The sequence below is a fragment of the Podarcis bocagei genome (assembly GCF_964188305.1).
Source record: "Podarcis bocagei genome assembly, chromosome: 2".
Taxonomy (NCBI): domain Eukaryota; kingdom Metazoa; phylum Chordata; class Lepidosauria; order Squamata; family Lacertidae; genus Podarcis; species Podarcis bocagei.
Window position 1 is genome coordinate 99004162 of NC_138126.1, and position 23990 is coordinate 99028151.

The 23990-nt window shown below is 45.3% G+C and overlaps 2 protein-coding genes across 6 annotated transcripts in view; one reads left to right on the forward strand and one right to left on the reverse strand.

Moving 5' to 3' along the window:
* Nucleotides 1–23990, reverse strand: part of OTOP2 (otopetrin 2) — a 44104-nt gene that overhangs the window by 4296 nt on the left and 15818 nt on the right. Inside the window, exons 2-6 of the mRNA XM_081184587.1 lie at nt 5515–5696; nt 4165–4611; nt 3016–3152; nt 2014–2072; nt 1035–1153 (exon numbers count right to left, since the gene is read on the reverse strand). Of these exons, the coding sequence (XP_081040713.1) occupies nt 1035–1153; nt 2014–2072; nt 3016–3152; nt 4165–4579 (730 nt within the window). The 5' untranslated portion in view covers nt 4580–4611; nt 5515–5696. The remainder of the gene's footprint in view (nt 1–1034; nt 1154–2013; nt 2073–3015; nt 3153–4164; nt 4612–5514; nt 5697–23990) is intronic.
* USH1G (USH1 protein network component sans) lies at nt 6485–23910 on the forward strand. 5 transcript variants are annotated; one of them, XM_081184614.1, is made up of 4 exons: nt 6486–7314; nt 7896–8160; nt 19528–20760; nt 22054–23910. In XM_081184614.1, the coding sequence occupies exons 2-4, from the start codon at nt 7997–7999 to the stop codon at nt 22055–22057; spliced, it is 1401 nt and encodes a 466-aa protein (XP_081040740.1). In that variant the 5' UTR covers nt 6486–7314; nt 7896–7996; the 3' UTR covers nt 22058–23910. The 5 variants fall into 5 exon arrangements, with proteins under 5 accessions (XP_081040743.1, XP_081040740.1, XP_081040741.1 ...); XM_081184615.1 differs by having other exon boundaries at nt 6486–7231; XM_081184616.1 differs by having other exon boundaries at nt 6486–7231; nt 7900–8160.

The following is a 23990-nucleotide window of genomic DNA, read 5'->3' on the forward strand; positions in this document are numbered from 1 at the left end:
TGGCAGCTGGGGAGATTTCTTGTTCAAATAACAGCAGGCCTCCTTTGTTGGTGATTCACTTCTCATACTTTCCAGAACGGAGTAGGAAGACCAGGGAAGGGATGGGAGCATGTGAGGCCGAGGCCTGTTCCTGATGTCTTCCCAGGAAGAATCTTTTAGTTTGTGAGTTGTGGTGCAGAAGGGGGACAATAATCTATGTAAAGGTAAAGGTAAAGGGACCCCTGACCATTAGATCCAGTTGTGACCGACTCTGGGGTTGTGGCGCTCATCTCGCTTTATTGGCCGAGGGAGCTGGCGTACAGCTTCCGGGTCATGTGGCCAGCATGACTAAGCCGCTTCTGGCAAACCAGAGCAGCGCACGGAAACGCTGTTTACCTTTCCACCAGAGCGGTACCTATTTATCTACTTGCACTTTGACGTGCTTTCGAACTGCTAGGTTGGCAGGAGCTGGGACCGAGCAACGGGAGCTCACCCCCTCGCAGGGATTCGAATAATCTATGTAGCACTTCACAAAACAAAGAAACACCACCACTACCCAACTAATTTTTCCTGGTCTTGGAATGTTCAGGAGATAGGGCAGATATGGGCTGGTTAAGAAGTGGGGATCCTAATTTCAACCTTACTCCATGGAAGTTTCCACTGAAGTCTGCTTTTGGGTAAACTGCTCTTTAATATAAGCAAAAGTAAAAGAAAATTGTAAAATGATCCACTATGAAACTGCTGCTCTGTAGGGCTGTCCACTGCACTGTAGGCATGTCCACACATGAACATTCAACAAGTGTATAATCTGTGTACATAAGGAGCTGAGCTGTACATCTGTAGAATTATTCACATATTAACATTCAACCAGGTGTGCAGTCCATGTACACAGTAATCGAGTTGTGCAAATCTACAAGTATTTATTGCTTCATGCAACCACTTGTACATGTGCAGAGACAGCTTGTACTTGAGTTTAGTGTAATGTGTGAGTGAGGAAGCCTTGTGAGTTTTAATCTAAGTTATTCTAAACGGATTGCCTTGCTTGAGCCACTTACCCATTCTGTGTGTAACATTTGCAACTGGGTTCTTTGATTCAGCCTTATGCACTGACTCATCTGTTACAGCTGCCATCCACACTGCTAGGTTGGTGGTCAACGTGAGCATCAAGCCACATCTGTAGGAAGAGAAAGCGTGGAACCATGGAGTTAAACTCTGTTCATTACAGGATTATACATCATGACAATAAATGCAAGAGGTGGGATTTTGGAGCACTGAGAAAAAGCTCAATATAAAAATTCTAAGCTGCTGTTGTTGCTGTTAGCTATTTCCATCAGGAGGGCTAAGACCAACAACAGCAACAGGCAGAGAGATGAGATCTTCCATCATGTAGTTATCCTCTGGAACAAAATAAAATAATTCCTTCCAGTAGCACCTTAGAGACCAACTAAGTTTGTTATTGGTATGAGCTTTCGTGTGCATGCACACTTCTTAGTTGGTCTCTAAGGTGCTACTGGAAGGAAATGTTTTATTTTGTTTTGACTACAGCAGACCAACATGGCTATCTACCTGTAACTTATCCTCTGGAGTCATTAAAGAGCAGGAACTTGCAGAGGACACCCACCATTAGTAGAGCAAGACAGCCACTTCAGGCAACCAATTCTGGGATTCACGAGAAGGCAGCAAGTTGTTATTTACTTATTATGATTGTATATTTACTGCCAGGGAGGGGGAGAGATACTTGTGGGATTTTCTGACTCAGTTCCCAGAATAACTTGGCTGGTCTTGAGAGGATGATCTCATTTGCTGTTCTACCTGAAGCAGCAACATGTCTTTGGCTGGCCTTTTCAAAGAGCCCTTTAAGATGGAACAGGACCCTACATTTTGTTGCAGTTCCCCTCCTTGTCTTTCATTACTGATGATGATGTCATGGCTAGCATGTTGGGATTCGGCCCTCTATTCAGCCAGCCTAGGCTGAGGCTTAATAAAATGACAAAGCAGCATGGAAAAACTCGGTTAGGTGGCCTGGATATTTACCTGGTAAGATTCAGATGCTTGTGGATGCAGTCTTGGGCAGACATCCAGAGGAAGACAGTCTAGAACGGGGAAGAAGTATATATATTTAAAATGACATTCCAAAGTAGGCAGGGAATGAATGGAAGAGGCAAAAAAAGAGAGCAAAGAAATTTGATGTCACATTTACTCTTCTTATCCTATTTAGTAACTTCTGTCCCTTCATCCAGCTTATAGAGGAAATATTCCTTCCACTTCTAAGCGATGCAAGCTTGCCAACTCCCAAGGATCACTTTGGGGCCTTAAAGGCATGGCTAGTCTTACTAATATCCTTGCCCTTCCAATATAAAATGGCTGTAGGATTCATTTCCCACCCAGCTGTTTCTACACATCATTCCTGTAGAAGAGTGTTAAACTAATGAAGCAGGATGCTGTGTGGACAGCCAAGTACAAATCCACCACTAATGCACAATTACTGCATCAGTGACATGTTGCAGAATGCACTCAGATCTCCCCTCCCCCCCAAAAAACCCCCATAGTTTGGAAATGTCCTGGATCTAATTAGTGACAGATTCTCCTGCGCTCATGAGAATGTTTTCTACAGGAATGTTAACCTTTCCAGGTCTAAAAGTAATCCAAAAGACAGACAAGAGGCTCTCCAAGTATATTAACCAGGCAGCTGTGAGGCCACACAAAAAGGAAACAGTGGCATAATTTTATCCAGTCTCCTCCTAGCAGACAAGGTCCTAACTAAGAACAGTCTCCAGTAAACACAAGCACAGCTAACAAGGCTAAAGAGCTTGCCACCACCCATTCCTTTTGCTTCCTCGTCTCAGCTAAGGTTGCTGCATGTGCTGGGTTCAGTGAATCAGTCACAGCAAGATCTGAACTCCCATCTTCCCTAAGCCTTAGCCATGCTGGCTGGAACTGATGGGATTTGGGATCCAACAACATCTGGAGAGTCCCAGGCTGGCTTCCTCCACCATAGACCATCTCCTATGTACCCCAAAGAAGAGTCCAACTCACCTGAGTGATCACAAACACACCCTGTACCACTGGAAACATTATTCTGATGGGTGACAGGCACTTATAGTAGCTGGAATAATATCCGGTCTTAAAAGCATCCATTACCAGTGAGAGGACTGCAAACAAGACCAAGCCTCCTGTTTTGGAAAGAAAATGCAATCACATTCCATGCACATCAGATTCCTAGACTCCTATAGTTCCTCCATTTTGTCTTTTTACCCACAGCCATGGATCCTTTATGCCAGCAGCCCACATAAAGTAACAATAATGGAATTTCCTGCACAAGGTACCAGTCTGCTGAAACAGGAGTCTAATTAGGTATTCCATTTTATAAAAGCAAAAATAACCCGTGTGTGTGTGTGTGTGTGTGTGTGTGTGTGTGTGTGTGTGTGTGTTGCCTCAAGCAAATCAAGTCCAAACTCAATGTCAGGGTGCAGAATCCATCTCAGTAAATGGAGCTCCAACTCTTCCAAGTCCTTGATTATACACGGGTACTCAGAGCTGGCTCCAGATTTCTGCTGGGCCCCTTTGGCAAAAGATCTGCACCGCGCCATTTTCTGTTTGACAGGCAGACAAGACATCTGAGCCTCCCCAGCAATATTATGTCACTTGCTTGCTTCTGTAATTCTTAAATCCACCCTCCTTAATGCTCTCCAAAGCACTGGAGGATAAGTGGTTGGGGTGTGGTGTGTGTGTGTGTGTGTGTGTGTGTGTGTGTGTGTTTTAGGGATTGTACTGGATCAAAGGCTTTGCTTTGAAAACTCATGAACCTGGGTTAGATGCTCCAGATCCGGGCATCACCTCTGGCTGCCACACCAAATGTGACATAACTTTTTACCTAGCTTTCTTCTTGGACACTGAAGGCATTTCCCGCTTACGGCTCTCAACAGAACAGCAAGTCTCGCAGAACTTAGAGAACAGTTGAGATTTTTGATTAAATATAGGCAGGACTGTGCTTGGTCACTGTGAGAATAGGTTGATGTACTACAGTGGGCCACTGGCCTGATCCAGCTGTCTCTTATTATGTTCTTATGAATGCAGCAGCACCCTTTTCATGGATTTGCCCCATTCCCATGGGAATAAGACCCACTTGCTCATCATGTTTACGCTTTGTCCTTCCCACCCAACGACATATAGCTTCCTGCTCACCTCTCAGCCAGATGGGCCCTGCATGGTTGTCCTTGCAAGGAATGGCACCCTGCAGCCTGGAGGTTCTGAAGATGTAGAAGAGCATCCAGGCAATGTTGATCAGCATCACAATGATGAGCATGAAAAAGACATCATAGTCATGCAGCTTTACTTCTTGGAAAGCCCCACCGCTGACCAGTGTGCAGGACAGAAGCACCAAATTGATGGCTAGTAGAATGGAGAAGACACGCCCTCCTTTCTTCCAGACTTCTTTGGAGCTGTGTGGCGAGGGAGACGGGCACTTGTGGGAGCCAATGGGAGAGGTGGGAGATAGCGGGTCAGGTCCAAAGCTGCCCTTATCGTCCTTGTGGCCGGAGCCCATAATGGAATCCTCACGTCTGATCTCACAGTCTTGCCACATTGATACTTCGGTCATGATTTAATGGGCACCGAGGAGATGCTGCTGGCCTGAAGGTGGGGGCAGGAAGAGAGAAAATGTACACACCTATGTTAGTGTCATCGAAAATTATGGTATTGTTAGAAAAAGGGGGAAGATGCACATAAAAAGAGAACAGTAAGACCTGCAAAGGTGGGCTTCAAGGTGCAATCTTTCAACTGCTCTTTCCATAGCAAGCTCCCATGTTGTGGAAGCCTATTCTGTTATTTTCTAAGGCCTTTATTTTGAGGGATTTGCAAGCAGCAAGAACTATCTAGTTGTACTACTGCATTGTGAAGAAACAGATCAGCTGGGGAGTACATCTGGGGTGCCAATTTGAATAAAAATATCAATCACAAGACATAGTGCACACACACCATTTGAATGGCAATGCCCATCAACTTTTTGGCGGGGAGGCTGATATTATATTGGGGGGCGGGGGTGAAGGGACCTCAGCCATTGGCGTTGGCTCCTACAAACTCCATTGAGAATATACTCCAGCAGCAGTATTCCTCTACATAATCTACTTCTTCACAATGCAGCAATACAGTTGGAGAACTTTGATTTCTGTGTATCAAAGAATGAGGACCTTAAAAAGGCATCTGATCAGTAATAGCCTCCAAAGGATTCTTAACCACTTTGCTTGATCCTGCAAGCATCTTACAGTGCAAGTCTATGTGCATATCTGCTCAGAAGTATGTCCTACTAAATTCAGTGAGAATGTATTCCCAGGTGTGTTTTGCAACCTACAGCCCTAGGTTGCAATCGTATGAGCATCAGCCTGGGGATAAGTCCTGTTGAAAACAAACTGAACTTACTTTAGATGCATGGGATTGCGTGCGGTGCTGGAGTTAAGATTTGTTACTAATATCGCTAAGTTGGTATATTATAACTAGGCACGAAGAGACAAGAACTGTAATCACAACAAAGAACACCTACCTGTTTTCAACCGTAAGTCGACTCTCTTTCCTCACCGCTGCTTTCACACAAGCTTCCTTTTCCCCCAGCTCACAGATGCCCTGGAATTTATATCTGTCCGGACGCCTCTGTGATTTACACCACCAGTGATCTTCATAAACTTATCAGTAAGGCTCACATGATCCATTTTGTGCAGCAGCTAGTTTTAGGGAAGAAAGGATGAGGAAGAGAGGGTCAAGGTCACTTGACAGTAAAAATGGTGGGAAGGTGGGATCTTATCGCAAACCATACCACACAGGTCACATTTCATTTCATTTCATTATTATTATTTTTAAAAAGCATAACAGCAACAATTGGCCTTGGCTTAGAATCAACCTGCCAGTCTTGAGCTGGAAGTAAAACCTCCTTAGGCTGAAATCCTATACACACTCCATTGATCCTATACGAGCTCCATTGAACTTACTGGGTCTTCTGAGTAGATGTGATATATAAGGACTGCATTGTCGGTGTCTTATCTCCTGCATATTTTTAGAGTTGGGGGCCAGATGAAAAAGGGTACAGAGCTCTTGTGCCTGTAATAGTTATGCAGGGGAGGGGATTTCAGTATAAATGGCAACAAAACAAAATCACAACCTAACCCTTTTCTACACAACTATTAAAGACAAAGGAGCCCCGCTGTGGGTTAAACCACAGAGGCTAGGACTTGCCGATCAGAAGGTCAGCGGTTCAAATCCCCACGACGGGGTGAGCTCCCGTTGCTCGGTCCCTGTTCCTGCCAACCTAGCAGTTCAAAAGCACATCAAAGTGCAAGTAGATAAATAGGTACCGCTCCGGCGGGAAGGTAAACGGCGTTTCCGTGTGCTGCTCTGGTTCGCCAGAAGCGGCTTAGTCATGCTGGCCACATGACCCGGAAGCTGTACGCCACTCCCTCGGCCAATAAAGCAAGATGAGCGCCGCAACCCCAGAGTCGGTCACGACTGGACCCTAGTGGTCAGGGGTCCCTTTACCTTTAGCCCTTTTTCACCTGACTATCCTAGGCATGCAATGCCAGTTTTGTTTCCTGTGGGTCTGTGTTTTTGTTTGTGCTTAAATATCAGTGCCCTTTAGCCAACAGTGCACAATTCAGATTAGTTAGAAGATTGCTGTTATTGAACTGTAGGGAAGGCACCCTGGCAATGAGTTGTTCGCTGACTTAACCAGATTTATACACCACTTCACCATCAAAACCTCCAAGCAGTTTACATTAAAAAATAATAATCCATGACATCCACTGATGCTATTGCAATAGAATGTCATTTGCAGTCATTTATCCTAAGAAAACTGCAGGAGTGAATCATTTAGTTCCATGTTCAATAAGGCTGGAAGGAAACAAACATTTCTGGACACTAGTCCATGACAGCTTATGCCACTTAAGTGACACTTATTTCTGGTAGAGCTTCTAAGTGAATTTCATTCTCTGAGCAACAGATGGCGCCAGAAGACCAGGTATTCCCAAAGAGAGCTGGAAAGAGAGAACTAGTGGTCACTCACAGCCCTTTGAAATTCAGGTCACGCATTACTGAGATGGTTGATGCAACAAACAGGTGTCTGGAAGCACATGCATTGTACAGGCACCACACAGCAGCCTGCATTAGATGTAGGCATACACTGCGTAGTAAACAGGCACAATGCAATTCTGAAGAACATTCCTGGAAGACAACTACTGCTATTCTGAAACTGAGCCTTCTCACTTGGGTAAACACTGGAGGAAGTGCCAGAGCACAGTGGGTGGTGTTTTTCAAGCAGAAGGTCCCAGGGCTATTGCCCACGCCTCCCAGGTAGGACTGAGAGAGGCCCCCTGCCTGAAGGCCTGAAGAGCTGCCAGTCAGTGCCCACAATACTAAGCACGGGTCTAACTGGTTAAAAGTCAGCTGCTTTGCTGCTTCACACAGTTGTAGAGTTCTCTGTTGAGTAGAAATTGTGGAGGGAAGCCTTTTCAAAAGTGGGTTTTTGTATGCGGCAACTATCCCTCCCAGAAACTTCCTTTCAAAACAACAACAACGCTGTTATCTCAGATTTGAAGAGAGGGGAGGGAGAAAATGTCTCAGAATAGCAGGTAGCAGGCAGAAAGTTTTAAGTCCCTTTAAGCGAGAACTTCAGCTATTGAGGCAACAGCTGAGCAGAGAATTCCACAGTGTTACCAGCCCATTTTGCTGCTAGGAAGAGGACAGAACGAGTGTCTTCTGCGAGGGGTTTGCTAAGGTGAAGTGCACACCAGAGAGAGGCAAAGAATCCTTAGGACCCAGGGGAATCCACAGAAACTAATCTCATGCATTCAATATGAGGAGTTCCTCCCCTCACTGGTCAGGGATTCTCAGGTGTCCAAGTAACAAAGCTCCCTCCTCCTCTCTTTTCTCAGCCAGCTGCTTTCCTGGAACTCTCCCCTCAGACTCCGTGCCCTTCCTCTTACTATCCCCTCTCGCCCTTCCCAATGAAGCGGCCAGGGAGTAAAGCTGCACCATGAACGACCACTACCACAGGGCAGCCAGGGATGGCTACCTCGACCTGCTGAAGGAAGCCACCAAGAAGGACCTCAACTCGCTGGATGAGGATGGCATGACCCCAACCCTATGGGCCGCCTACCATGGCAACTTGGATGCCTTAAGGCTGATAGTTAGCAGAGGGTAAGTTCTGCCTTTTGCCCTGTTTTGACTTTGCTGTGATGCAGGGCTCAGCGAAAAGTCCACGGCTCTTTCCCTTGACAGGCCACACAGCCTCACAGGGAATGAAAGCGAGGCAGGTGGATTGAGCCTGCTTGTTTTTCAACCTTCGGGGAGGGAATGTGTAAATCTGTGCGAGTCTGAATTTCCCATATGGACATGTTGGGAAAGCAGAGAAGCTTTTGACTCGGTGCAGCTGCTGTGTTGGGTCAGTGGGCAAGAAAACCTCTTCCCCCATCACCTTATCCCATCTTTTAACAATTGTCTTTCACTGCCTGTGACTGTCCTGGATTGGTCTCCCTCCCTTGCAGATTTCACCCTTAAAAATATCAGGAATGACGGGACCGCAGCACTGTGTTCTCTCAATGTTGGTTAAGATGTTTGGTGCCTGGCTGGCAACTCTAGCCCCGTTCTCTTGTTTTATCTGGCGAAGGCAGGGGTTGGTAACCCTCTCCTGTTATGTGTGTCAATAGTTTTAAAGAGACATTGAAAGTGTTTTTTTTAGCATTGCTTCCTCCATTCCTCCACTCACATTTCTATTACCTCTAGGTTTTGTGTGGATTTTGAAGCACTACAAAAACCTACCAAACCTATTAGATGTGGGAGTTGGATGGAGGAGATCTCTCGACACTCCTCTCCCCCCAAAGTGATTTGTTTTTCAAGCCAACTCTGGCTCATGAGGCATTGATGGGGATGTATCGGCTCTTTTGTTATAGTTTGAAGAGGGTATTAATTATCTATGCACCCCCTCCAAAATCCATTGAAGACAGTATGCTGAGAAGGATGGAGGAGGCCTGCAAAATAAGTGTGCTAAAACACAGATCAGACCCATGCTCTTATCTTCTCCATCACAATCACTGATGGTGTTAATCATAGAAGCTGCAAGAGGAAGAATCTGAGAGGCAGAGAGGTATCAGGATAACTGGATCCTCTTCCTAGATTATGCTGCCTGAAGGCAGGCCAGCCTCTGTGTCCCAGAAAAGCTGAACTTTTACAAGATGAAAATATGTGTTTTGGTTATCTGTTGAAGATGGGCAGTGTGCAAAGGCAGCTCTATCTATTGGACGAAGGCTATGAGTTCTGTGGTAGTTCTGTGGTGAACAAATAATCAAAGGTGTCCTCATTTCAGCCACTGCTGTTCACAAATCTGCAAGATTGGAGTGCTGTTGTTCCCATTCCCCAAATGAACTGAGGCACAGGAATGGAAGTTCACCTGAGGCCAGTCAGTGCAGAGCTCCAGCATAGATCAGTTGACCAGGGACCATAGCTAGTACTGTATGAGGTTTGCCGAAATTGCTTGGGCAGGTGCTGCTGGACTATTAGAAATTCAAAGTATTTATTTATTGAAGGTATTCATATGCTCCTTAATTGCTGAAGTGTCCAAGCAGCTCTCAGGTAGCTCCAGTGTGCAGGAGAAGCACAGGGGCCTATAACCTTTTGGGCCAAAGCAGGTCCCTTTCAAAAGGTCTTTTTGAAATCTCAGCTTTTGCACAGAAAGCAAAGAGCAAGTCATTACACTGACTTGCCTTACATTGAGGCTTTTTGATTTCCATGATTGCTAATGCACACATTTTTATATGTTTCTCCTCTGAGCACTAAATATGAGTGCTCTCATTATTATCTGATGGGTAAGCGGCATTCCCCTAATTTTTCAGTGTTGGCTGCAGTTCCATACAATTCTGCCACCCCTCAAAGGGGCTTAAATGTGGATTTCTGCAGAAAGGTACTTGATGATACATTTGGACTGGAATAGATGGTCCTGGATGAGCGTCTTCCTTGCAGCTCAGCTAGTGTTTAATGAACTGAAAATACTATGTGCTTGCTGTCAGTGGGGAGGATATAGTAGAGAGGAATGCTCATGCCCTTTTGGTGATGGATGTTATTAGGAAAAGACAGATGAGGCTGGCTCTTTAAAAGGTGCTTTCATCATTGGCCACAGTTTGTCAGAGATGGAAGAAATATACCCTGGCGCTTAATTAAAACAGCACGGAATTTGCAAGAGAGAGGGAGGAGGCCTTGCTGTGCTCAGAGAAGCAAAATTATTGATGCTCGGTATTGACTGGGAAAGTTTACCTGCGTCTGCAATCTCGCTATTCTCCCCCCGTCCCCCAATTAACGACAGTGACATATCCTGTATTGGCACAGCTGCCTAGCTGCCGCAAGCAGAAATCGGCAGGGAACTTAACTCTGTTTTAGAAGATTATGAGCTCCAGTTGTTTAGGTCTTCTGTTGGACAAATACTTTTGCACAATTGCAACTAATTCCTGCAGACATTTATGCACCAGTAATCAGTGGCTGAATGTGCTTTGGTGTGCTAGACTGGAGGATAAATTGCTGTCTGGACTGCTTCCCTAAGCTTTTCCAAAACGGATATCTGGTGAATATGGAGGCTATGATCATAGGCCTCACTCCCAAATTTTATATCAACTGTGTGCACCACTTTATCCTCTCAATGCACAACGTAGGGAACAATGAGGCAATACTACTGTTGCACACGAAGGATTTGTCTGGGTGCGCAGCTCTGAAGAAACACCATGTTTGTATTTTGTGCAGCACATGATGAAGGCAGGGTTGTGGGGAAGACAGGAGGATTTGGTGGTAGATCTACCCTGTTCATTAGTCAGACAAAAGGCCTCTTTCATCCTCCCGGCTGTGCGCTAATGAGGGAAAGGAACACAATTAATGCGATGGCTGGGAAAAGGGAGGCAAGCTGGCATTTGGTGCCACAGCCTCCGAGAGAAACAATTGCTCTTTAGTGTGAGCTTTTGACAAGCTCATCAGCAGCAGTGCCCAAGATGGGAGATGGGCCAGCTTATGATTAGCTGGGCTTCACAATGAAGGGTTTCAGGAGATGAGGTGGCAATGAAGTTGCCTTCTGTCCAAGTAGCAGTGTGCTATTTTGGCAACAACACACTCATTAAAGAATGTGTTGTTCCCCCCAGTTTGTTTTATTCCTGGGTGAATGCCAGAGATGCTCTCTTTTCATAATTCAGTTGTATATCAAATGCAGTATGCAGTTCAGATTGCAGGATGCAGAGACCCTGATCTTAGCTATACTTCCTGCTCTGGATTTGAATTCATGGCTTCAGCTTGATCCCACACTTCCTCACAGGAAGCAAACACCATGAGGCAGGCTCTGGAGTGCAGATGCATTGAACTCCACCTGATCTAGGTAGAGCTTAAGCTTCAGCTGCTGCAAATCCAAAGTAAGAGGGGAGGGAAACAGCAAAAGGCTTTCAAACAGTTCCGGAAGTTTTGATGATCTGGGACTCCAAAGCGCAGCATCGCCTGTTGCCATAGTGACACCAGTTGAGTGACAGGTGGGCGGCCTGCCAGCCTTGTACAAAGGTTCCCCATCCCTGATGTAGGATGTTTTCACATTAGTGGCTTAACACACAGCAAGGTTGTTTTGCAATCTGCTGTCTTCCTTCTATTGTACCCTTCCTCCACCCCAAATTTTGCACACTGTCATAGCTTCTCTCCCCTGCCTCTTCATATTTATCCTGCATGCTTGCCATGCATGCATACTACCCTCTCCCATCCTTCCATTCTCCAGATAGGCACACCTGTTGGTGCCTCTTCCTGCCTTAGGCTGCAGGGAAAATAATATAAGCCGCCTTGAGCCTCTACACCAATTATAAATTTAATTTGACATTTTTATGTAGCCCTCTAGGGCAGAAGAGGTAGAAGTCTTTTAAAAATTTAGACAGGCGCCACTGCTAAGATCATTTCCTTGTCTGGTTACTCATGGCAATAATTGATCCTTGCCCAGAATCTGAGTTAATTCTATTTGAAGTCAGGACATCAGTAATTTGCAAGGCAATATTTTTAATTACTGAGTAGTGATCGTGAGGATTGTAGACTTACAGAAAGGAGTGAGATTTAGTTTACCAAATGTTGTAAAGACACTTGAGCCTCTATACTCAGTCTTGCTAACTTCTGCCCACTGAAAAAAAATCCCTGCAGTGGAGGATACAGATGGACACTTACTCCCCACTTAAAGATTACATGTTTCCAAATGCAGTGGTACCTTAGTTTAAGAACAGCCCTGTTTACGAACTATTCGGTATATGAACTCCGCAAAACCGGAATTAGTGTTCCGGTTAGTGAACCTTACCTCTGTCTACGAACGAAGGACAAACGGTGGAAGGGCACCGATGGCAGGAGGCCTCATTAGGGAAAGCGCACCTCGGTTTAAGAACAGCTTTGGTTTAAGAATGGACTTTCGGAATGGATTAAGTTCGTAAACTGAGGTACCACTGTACTAGCCTGTTATGTTCCCTTTCCTCTCAGATTTCTGCCTGTTCCAGGAAGGCAGTTCATGAGAAGGCTGACATGCAAGGAGATAGATGAGCACAGAATGTTAGAGATTTGTTTTTTGTTTATAAAGTTCCAAAAATGTGTTGGACGCGAGTGACGCTAGAGCAATTAAAAATAAAATCCAGTGATCTGGCCCAGTGGTCTGTACATCTTGCAGACACTTCAAGAGAACTCAGTGGTTCCCTTTAATGTAGTTGTAGCATCCTTTTCTGTATTTATTTTACATTTAGATGCTGTGATCCTGTACATTTACAAGTGTCAGGAAGGAGCAGAAATTCAACAAAGGCCTTTTTACCCTGTCATGACAGCATCACAAGGCTGGGCAAAGCTACAACCTTAGCATTTCTGCCTATCCTGTGTCTGTGTAAGGCATGGAAGCCATGGCGACAAAAAATGGCAATGCTAAATATTTGTGATTACTCATAAATATTATGTATGCAAATAGTGAGGGCCTGATTTATAGCTGTTGCATCACTAAATGTGGCAACAAACAGATGGGGCTGAGGTTTACAGAAGATAAAAAGAGGCTGCTCAATGTAGGCCACTTGTTGGGTTAACAAAAGGAGGCGTTCTCAAACTATCTGCTCCCTAGGACCCATTTGGAACAGGCAAAAATTACTGAAGCACACTCATCACAAAACGGTGGCAGATGGATGCAGACTTCGGCATAAGCAGCTAGCCATTGCTGACGTCACCTTCTAGTTACACCTAATCCATCTTTTGAAATGGCCTACTTCTTTGCCACTGCAATTTCCTTGCGTCAAGGAGTTCCATAGCTCTGCTTACTACAAACATTTGCTCTGGAGGTATGGTGTACCTAGGCCTTCCCATTTTAGGCAGAATTTGCTAATCCAGAGGCTTCTAACTAGAGAACATTTTTTTTCTTTTATATTTCTAGCGTCCCAACTCCGCATGCCTCTCAAAGTATTTTTGCCCATCTCCTGTGATTTATTTTCCCTTTCTTTCACACTAAACTTGGACCCAACTGCCATTTCACTTGGTCCTTTAATGTAAAACAGCTTTCTTCATTTCTATTCATAAATACATACAGTGCTTTTTTCTGGGCACCTCCTTTCCCCCCAAATGTTAAAAGTGTGGCACTTGCTGTAACAACTTCATGGTCAGTACTGACAACTCTTTCTATTTTTTTAAAAAGCCGTGCATACATACATAATTTGATTTGTATGCTGCCATTCCACAATTCAAACTATGCTCAAGGCAGCTTAAAACAGAAAAGAACACATACCTACAACATATCAAAAGTAGTTATAAACAATAAATACAACATTAAAAAATACAAAACCAAAACCAAACAATTCCCACATGAATCACAAAAGAATCGTAAATAAAGATGCAAAAGACCAACATCAACAACCCCCCCCTTAACAAAACACCCCAGTCCAAGTCCCCTCCAGATGTACTAGTCCCAGTTTGTTAATTACAGTGGTACCTCAGGTTACATACGCTTCAGGTTACATACGCTTCAGGTTACAGACTCCGCTAACCCAGAAATAGTACCTTGGGTTAAGAACTTTGCTTCAGGATGAGAACAGAAATCATGCTCCGGCGGCGTGGCAGCAGCGGGAGGCCCCATTAGCTAAAGTGGTGCTTCAGGTTAAGAACAGTTTCAGGTTAAGAACGGACCTCTGGAATGAATTAAGTACTTAACCTGAGGTACCACTGTACTGTACTGCTAATAGCAGCAGCAACAGCAGCAGCAGCAGCAGCAACCACCACCTTTTGTCTGACTTTCTAATTTCCTCCATTACCTTCCCTTGTCCTTTCTCCTCAGAGGAGAGGGGACATTTCTTTCCTTCTTTCCTCCTCGCCCCCCCATCTCCAGCCATGTTTTCTCACCATGTAATCAGTTGGCTGGTGCTGCCATTGGTCCAACCAAAAGGGTATGGCGTGGCCAAGAAGCAGGGAAGGCAAGTGAGGAGTGAGCAGACGTCTGAAAGCGTCCCAAGGCCCACTGGTGGGTCCCGGCCCACTCTTTGAGAAGCAGTTATCTATAGGGTATTTTGGTGGCATTTTTTTTAAGGGAAGCGCTGTAAGTGCTTGGAAGTGGCAATATGTCACAATTAAGCAAACACCACAGCCAATTAGATTATTATTAACTGTGATTAAGCTTAGGCTCACATTAATTGGAGCTTGATGCAACCTTACCCCTTCCCATGCACTTCCCCCAACGCCAGACGGGAAATGTTCCACCTAGCAAAGGGACTTCCCCCTGGTTACTGGTTCTTGCTGATTCCTGCTTCTGGTGATTTTGTAACTGCCACCAGTCATTGCACTTAATTATGTTTTTCCTGCCTGGATGTTGTTAGCAGGGATTACTGAATTTCCCATAAAGGATGATCTGGTATCAGTCAAGTGGGAAGGAGGTTTTTGGACAGGCCTCTTCCTCTCCCTGCATCCCATGCCTACTTGGTCTCTCGTGTTCCTTGTAGCCCCGCTCACGCACCCTGTCCCACGTGACGATGGTGCCCAACTCTGTTGCGGAAGCACTTCACATCATACCAGACAAAGGAGGCGGCCGTGCAGCGAGGTTACAGAAATCCTATGCTGGAGCAGAATGGAAAGCACACCAATCTGGCACTTGGCACTGAAACTTGACCTAGTCGTGGAGTCTGTTTGCAGTATGAGAGCCCTTCCAGTGTGGGAATCAAGCAGTCCCGGAGCCAGGGCTGACCCAAGTGTGGTGTGGTGGTGAAGAGCAGTAGACTCGTAATCTGGTGAACCGGGTTCACTTCCTCGCTCCTCCACATGCAGCTGCTGGGTGACCTTGGGCCAGTCACACTTCTTTGAAGTCTCTCAGCCCCACTCACCTCACAGAGTGTTTGTTGTGGGGGAGGAAGGGAAAGGAGAATGTTAGCTGCTTTGAGACTCCTTCGGGTAATGATAAAGCGGGATATCCAATCCAAACTCTTCTTCTTCAAGTCGTCTTGCTGCCTGAGGCAGACAAGATGGCGTCCCTCCACATTCCAAGCACAGAAACCAATTGGAATGGCAGTGGAATCTGATATCAACACTGGGGGTGCAACAGCTTTCTCCACTGTATCTGAGGCACCAGGCCACAGTAGCATGAAGGACAAGCAGTGTGACAGCAGAGAGAAATGGAAGAAGGGATGTGTGCTCAAGAGGAACACTCAAGGACTGCTCCCTCAGGTGGTCACCCCACTCTGCCTAATGCCCTGCCTGGAGCTGCCAGCATCCCCCATCTGCCTTGAGTACTAATCCACACCTCACCATTTCAATGTAAAGACCCTTCTCAAACGTTGGCTCTCCAAGAAGTCATTTTCATTGAAACAAATTTCCAAAGTGAGTCTGTTGCAACCAAAAAATGAGAGTATTGTGGCAAATTAAAGACTAAACATCCTATTTAGTAGTAGCAGCAGCAGCAGTAGTAGTTTTAAGCTTATGCTATAAAAATGTGGTTAATCTTTCAAGGTTCCACAAGACTCTTCACTGATTTTCCTTGAAGAGGCCCAGATTGAAGAATGAACAAACCAACCAACCAACCAACCCCTTACAACCTGCCTCAAGAAATCACCTGGCAGCAGCAGAAGCTGCTATCCAGACTGAGGCCTACCTTTTAGCAGGTGGAGGCAGGTCACATTGGGCACTAGATTTTAAAGAACCATTTAAAGAGCAACAGGCTGTCAATTGTGTCATGAGACTAGCCACTATTTGGGAGGTAGATTCCACTGGGATTTTTCCTGCTTCAGGCACTAACATGTCTTGGGCAAGCGGGTGAATGTAAGAGAGGACAATATGAGGCATGCTGCTTCTTTCCAGCCCGGATACTCTATGGTTTAGCGGTTAAATTTGTATTGCAATTTTCAATAATGAGGGGCTGCAGTACAATGCGGTGCAAGGAACGGTTGTATTGTACTTCACAGCTCCTATCTTGAAAGGACTGGACAAATTCATGGAAGGTAAAGCTATTAATGTCTACTAGCCATGATGGCTATGCTCTGCCTCCATGGTCACAGGAAGCAATGGGAGGACAGAGTACCCTCATGGCCGGATCATGTTTGCTTGTTTCCCATAGGTGTCTGGTGGGCCACTGTGGGGACAGAATGCCATTGGCAGCTAGGTGGCCCATTGGCCTACTCGAGCAGGATAATAATAATAATAATAATATTTATTTATACCCCACCCTCCCCAGCCAAGACCGGGCTCAGGGCAGCTAACAAGCAATAATAAAAACAAATTGAATGAATACAACTTAAAAACAAAATTAAAATACAACATAAAATATTGAAACATTAAAATATTAAAATGTAGCCTCATTGCAGGAGGAGAAAGGAAAAGAAAAAAAGAAAGAAAGAGGGGGAGGGAATCAAACTGGCTCCAAGCCAAAGGCCAGGCGGAACAACTCTGTCTTACATGCCCTGCGGAAAGAAATCAGATCCTGCAGGGCCCTGGTCTCATGAGGCAGAGTGTTCCACCAGGCCGGAGCCAGAGTTGAAAAGGCCCTGGCTCTGGTTGAAGCTAATCTAACTTCCTTAGGGCCTGGGACCACTAGGGTGTTGCTATTTATGGACCTTGAGGCTCTCCGTGGGGCATACCGGGAGAGGCGGTCCCATAGGTACAAGTTCCAGCTCAGGGCAGTGAACAAATGCTCGGTGCAACGTTTCTGTCGCTAAGCTTTGGTGCATTCACATTCGAACCAAAGGTTACGTGGGAAGCAACTGTCACCCACTTTCCCCTCAGCCCCACCAAGCTGGGACATTCCGATGAGACGTGATGAAATTGCCTGCGTTGGCAACAAGAATCTTTGATATAGCTGCGTTTTCCTGCCCTGGACCTGCACCCGATACTGCTTTGTATCGGTGTGAAATAGATTGCTTTATTGGGAAACATTTCTCGCTTGCAGGGAGAAAACAGAAGGGTCTGATTCCGCTTTTCCGGCTGCTTGCAAGCCTCCACGCCCAATTCCAACGCACATGTCTTCATTCAGAACAAATATAAACAATGCCGCACACGCCCTGAGCTCCCAGCCGGCTCCAGCATTTACAGTTTCTGTGTCTCTTTAAGCAATCTCCATCAATAATTCACCCCTCTTGCAATTCATCAAATATTCATCTTTTCCCTGAGTTCCCCACTACCGATAGGCCAGTATCAAGGTGAAGGGATGAGGGCAGGCTAGCGAAGGAGTCGCAGCGAACCTGTTGCCAGCTCCTGGATGGTACTCATTTACCCAGGGCTACAAAGCAAAAGGAAACCTGTTCCAGCGTTCTGCTGCCAGACAACTTCATCCTCCCACCTCCTGTCGCTGCTTGCTGGGCCTGGCTGGTTAGATAGATTTCGCTCTATGTGGGAAACACAACAGAGAGCTTATCTGGAGTTGGATGGCTTAGAAATCTTGTATCGGTCACTCCAGCATATCATTAAAATAGGGAGAAGGCCTGCCACTAAGCAACACTGCTCTTTTAAAAACGCGTCTTCTGCTTTTGCCTATGGAGTTAACAAGCACTACTCAAAACAACAACAACAACAATACCCATCTTTATGTATTATATTTGTAAGCTGCCTTTCCTCCAAAGAGAGCGAGGCAGCATACATGTTTTGTAAGTGGACTAGAGAACTGTACTGATGGGCAGCCATAAAAATGTAAAGAAATATTAATGGGAAAAGGCAGTGTGCAGGGTACTCCCTTCCCCTCCATTTTAAGCGTCACAACAACCTTGTGAGGTGGGATGCATGCGTACGTAATTTAATTTGTATACCACCTCACAGTTCAAGCCATGCTCAAGGCAGCTTACAACACAAAAGAAACTTAACTGCAATGTAACAAAAATAGTCATAAACAATAAATAAAACATCATAACTGATAACAATATAATTTTATTTTTTTAAAACCCAACATAACCAAGGCTTATCCATTAAAGCTCCGTATCCAAACATTGTTTTTCTTTGCCCCAGAGTTTTCCATATGAAAACCCAGTATTGACAGTTGTGCTGATTGAGCACTAAAGAGCAGGTTTTTTGCAGGAAAAGCTCTGGGGCAAAAACACCACAATGCTTGGACACAGAGATTTCAAGCGCTGACCTGTGCCTGGAAAGAGTGGGGCAAATGTGTGCATAAGCCCTAATGACTGGCTCAAAGTCACCTAGGTAGGTTAAAGGTGAGTGGGAATTTGAACCTAGTTCTCCTTGGTCTTACTGACGATAAAGTTGGCGGTGCAGGGGACATGCATGATAGCTGGATTTCCTTGAGGGAAAGGGCGGGACATAAAATAAAATAACAAAATGTTGTTTGCAGGACTGAGTCTTGGTTTGCATACTAGGGCAGCTTTTAGCATGCCTGGTTATACTAGCCTCCCATTGTGCCGACTTTGCTGGGGAAAGGTGTGACCAAATTATAAGCTTGGTGCTAGTGAAGACTGTGGTTCTGGAGGTGGACTCACCTTTGCTCCCTCTTGAAATGTGCTCCTGACTAACTTGTCCTGGATTTCTGGAGAAGATAACCAAGGGCAATTGAGCAGGCGTGAGTGGGTAGGAAGCAGCTGCTCTAATTTGTGCAATACCTCTAGTGCAGTTGAAAAGCAAGGATTCGTTTCACCTCATGCCCACACAAAAAAGGTCGAGAGAGTGCACAATGTCTTACTTCAGTGTCAGTGCTGCTTGCCACCTTTGCCATCCCCAAACTTCAAATATACCCTCTCTCACTCTGAGGAAAAGAAGAAGACTGAACAAGCACAGCAAGTCTGAAGCTAAGCTTTAAAAAAGGTCAATAATGCATTGTGGAGAAGGGTGGAAAGAGATCTGTTGACAGGAGATGAAGGGAAGTTTATTGGGTATAATTCTGCTTGTGTGGATTTCCTCCTCCAAAAAATGCTCCAGAATTACTGTGATTGATTAAGACAAGGGCCACAGGTAAGGTAAACGCCAGAATAAGAATGTGTAAACTGATTTGATACAATTCACAAGTCCTAAGCAACATCTACTCATTAGGTATACAGGCTTCCTTGATCACTAACTAATTTGTTTCCTGCATTTTAGGGGTGACCCAGACAAATGTGATATCTGGGGGAACACGCCTCTTCATCTGTCAGCAGCCAATGGTCATCTCAATTGCCTCTCCTTCCTGGTGTCTTTTGGGGCCAACATCTGGTGTTTGGACAATGACTACCACACTCCGCTGGACATGGCAGCCATGAAGGGCCACATGGAGTGTGTGCGTTATTTGGACTCCATTGCTGCCAAGCAGAGTGGCCTCAACCCCAAGCTGGTGAGCAAGCTGAAGGACAAGGCCTTCAAGGACGCAGAGAAGCGGATTAAGGACTGTGTAAAGATGCAGAAGAAGCACCATGAGAGGATGGAGAAGCGGTACAAGAAGGAAATGTCTGACCACTCAGACACTATGAGTTTTTCCAGCTACTCCAGCAGCACTCTGAGCAGGAGGTTCCAGCACATGTCTATGATGACTTCCTTGCCATATTCTCAGGCCACCATACATGGCACAGCCAAGGGCAAGACCAAAATCCAGAAGAAGCTGGAGAAAAAGAAGCAAGTGGATGGCACCTTCAAAATCTACGAGGATGGGAGGAAAAGTGTGAGGTCCTTGTCTGGCTTGCAGCTGGGCAACGACGTCATGTTTGTGAAACAAGGCACCTACGTTAGCCCAAAGGACTGGACCCGGCGCAACGTTAGGGACATGTTTATGACGGACGAAGATACTGTCTCCCGTGCCATAAGTGACCCAGGTTTGCACATGGACTCGGCCCATTCTGAGGTCAGCACTGATTCTGGTCACGACTCTTTATTCAATCGACCTGGACTTGGCACGATGGTTTTCCGGAGGAACTATGTCAGTAGCGGACTGTTTGGAATTGGCCAGGATGACCCCAGCATGCTGGGAGAGGACAGGATGGGTGTTAAACTTCACAACCGCCTGCAGCGCTCGCCAAGTCTCAATGACAGCATCGGCAGTGCCAACAGCCTGCAGGAGAGGAATGTGGAGGAGCTGCCGTGGGACGAGGTGGAGCTGGGTCTGGATGATGATATCGAACCTGAGACGAGCCCCCTGGAGACCTTTCTGGCTTCCTTGCATATGTCTGAGTTCATTTCAATCCTCAAGAAGGAGAAGATTGACCTGGAAGCTCTTATGCTGTGTTCGGACAATGATCTGAAAAGCATCAACATTCCACTGGGGCCCCGGAAAAAGATGCTGGATGCTTGCAAGAGGAGGAGACAGACTATGGAGAACCCTGAAGTCATAGAAGACACTGAGCTGTAAGCAATTGAGCCCCCTCCTTTCACTCTCCTGGAATGCACACAGGTCTTCAGCATGCGATGCGCATAGCATAGAATGGTACTTCTTACGTACATTCATATTATGTATTTGAATAACAGGAATTCTCCGATAGATCAGGGTGCTAGGAGAATGTCTGCGTAGCACACGGCAGAAAATTGCCAGCAGAAAGACTGACAAAAATGAATTTATACAAATGTTTCAATATTTGCAAGCTGGGTACACAAGTTGCCTTGAGGTAATGTCTTAAATCAGATTCTTTTTGCTATCTAGATTAAGGTAGTGTTGGTATCAATATAATTTTTACCCAGTGAAATCAACACTAATGTGCTGCCATTAAAGCCACTGGAAGCCATTTTTAAGCAGTCTTGGCCAAAAAACCAGACAAAAGCTGAGCTTCTAGGGACAGACCTTGGGCTACTCCATACCCTTACAGGACAGGTCTAATTATGGACTTTTGGGCTCACACCATCTGATCACCAAACTCACAAGCACAGTACTGGCAGAGCCACCTCCTGCTCCTTCAGATGTTGTATTGCATCACCCTCTGCTAAAGGAGCGTCTTGTGTGGTGGTGGGGAGACTTCCCTTTGGCTGTTGCTTACTGGCCCATAGCCCCATACTATTTGTACCTGTCCAACAGCTAGTTCGGGCCTGTTGGTAGCTTTAAAGCAGGCATGAGAAACTCATAGCCCTTCATATGCTAGACTACATATGCTAGACCATAATTCTTGTACATTGGATTGTGCTGGCTGAGGCTCATGGAAGGCCAGAGTTTCCCCACCATCACTTAAAAGGCAAAAAAAGTATTCAGGTGGTTGGTCTGAAGAAAAGATAGATCTGGCTTTGTAAACAGACTCTCATCTACTTAATCAGTGGCTGCCGTCAGATAATATATTTCTTATGTGACAGCATGGGAGCCTTCAATTAATCATAGTGTTGGCATTAAAAACCTGTGCCACTTCTTGGTAAACCGCAAGCCTGTTATCCCATTCTTATTCCTAGCCTCAAGTGGTTATTTGTAAAGTAGGTCTGAAGATTTAAGTACGCATCTTTACTTGTTGCAAAGAATGGAGGACAGGAACTGCAATCTCCTAGGCAGCTTTGAGAAACGTTTTGTGGAATGCTGGATTTACCATGGGCTTCTCACAGATACCAGTAATATTTTTGTTGCTTCATACTTTTGTATCAGTGATGACTCTGTAGCCCTGAAAAGTTCAGTAATTGTACGTTAATGTCCTTTTACGTTAACAAAATTTCTTCTCTCCGTTGCAGATAGCTGTTTTTAAGGAACAAGAAATGAACAGAAAAACAAAACCCCAGTTCTAAGTTGCCAGAAAACATCTCCCAGTGATCCTAACAGTGGGAAATAATGAACGCCATAATAAAAGGCCCAATTCTAACCACCTCTCAGCTTCCTTTCTCTGCTTTCCTGCCTGCAGACTTTTGCCAGAGAACAGCCTCTTGCTTAAGAGCATTTTGGGGACATGAGTTGCACTACACTAATCTAACCGTGCAGTCTTATACATGTCTACTCAGAAGTAAGCCCCATCAAGTCCAACAGGACTTACAGGGCCTGTGGCGCTCCAGCTGTTGTTGAACACTTTCCCCCACCACAGGTTTTCCAGGCCTATCCTATATGAAGAGCGACGGATGAAGGAGCTTCATTTGAACCAAACCTTCACGACTCTGTGATTACCACCACCAAGATTTGCAATGTCAGTGGAATCCCACCAGTATTGTAACTTTGGCTCTCACATTGTGAAGCCACCATGCTTAGGGCCAAGTTGAGCAGGAGCTCACCTGCATTTCCTGCTCTGAGAACTCTAGGGAAATTGTGCTTATTCCAAGTAACTTTGCACAGTTCAGGCTGCATGACTTGGAGTGGGAGGCAAATGTATGGAAATAGGCATGAGTGGAATTAGTTTATTTTTTATGCCTGCCTTGTCTTTATGCCTGCTGCTTTCACTTACTGTGACTGGAACGAACACACACACACACACACACACACACACACACACTGTCTTAAGCCTCTTTTCCCCACGAGGTTTATATTTTTGCTAATGGATGGGCTGGTCTATGTTACAGAACTTCTCCTGGTGATGTATCTTCATCAGTTTTGCAAAAGCTTTGTTGCAACGTTTTAAATAAAGGTAAAACAAGCTAAGCCATACCAATGGGATTGGTGAAGAAAACTCCACTGACAAAATAGAGGGGCAGACCTTTCAGCACTGGACAGCTTATTGCCATGTGTAAACATAGGTCCCTCCACTCACAGAATTGTAGAGGGCCATCTAGTCTAACCCCCTAGGAATGAAGGAATCCTGCCCACAGCCGCCCCCCCCTGTGCCACTGTTCATTTGACAGCAGTTAAGAGCATCTGATCACATATGCATGTGGTTTGAATCCAAAGGACCAATACTGGGCAAATTTAAACTGTGGTAAACTGAATTTTAGCCAAGCTCTTTGTTTATATTAGCCATTAAACGAACAACCTAAACTTGGTTGCAATTCTCAAGCCTACTTTTATTCAGTAGGATTTCTCTGGAGCAAGTGTTGTGTGGTTTGAGATCATGGGGAGAAACTGTTTCCCTTTCTCCACTTTACATGACTCTCTTGTGCCCGACCATATCTACAGTGTATATCTTTCAGGCTGCAATCTTATGTGTACTTGGCAGTAAGCCTGACTGAACATCAGTGGACGGAATCCAATGTTGTGCAAACCTTCTCTTGCACAGTGGGCCTTCACTGCTTCCTTCTCTCTCTCTCCTGTGCACACCCAAATTTTGCTCTGGGTGGGGAGTCCCCACCATCCAGAACACATATTCTGAGGTGTGAAGAGGGCTGGGAGAGGGAGAAGGTGAAGTCCTATTGCATGAGCAGAAGTCAATTTTACAATCCAACAGGGACTCATTTCTGAGTAAATATGCATAGAATTGGGCTGCAGTTTGGTAAATGTTTGTGCATTTACAGTACACCTCCTATCTTCTGTGGATGTTTGGTATGTTTTGTATTCCTTGTATGTATGTATATCCAACCCGTAAAAGGACCGTGTTGTTTACTGCTTATTTATTATACCATGTGCATACTATTCCCTGCCACTGCCTGATTACAATATTTTTAATAAAAAGAACCTGGCGTAGTTTGTCTTTCATGATTGTAATTTAGAAGAGGAGGTTGCTTCCAGGTACGTTTCCTGCAGGTTTATTTTA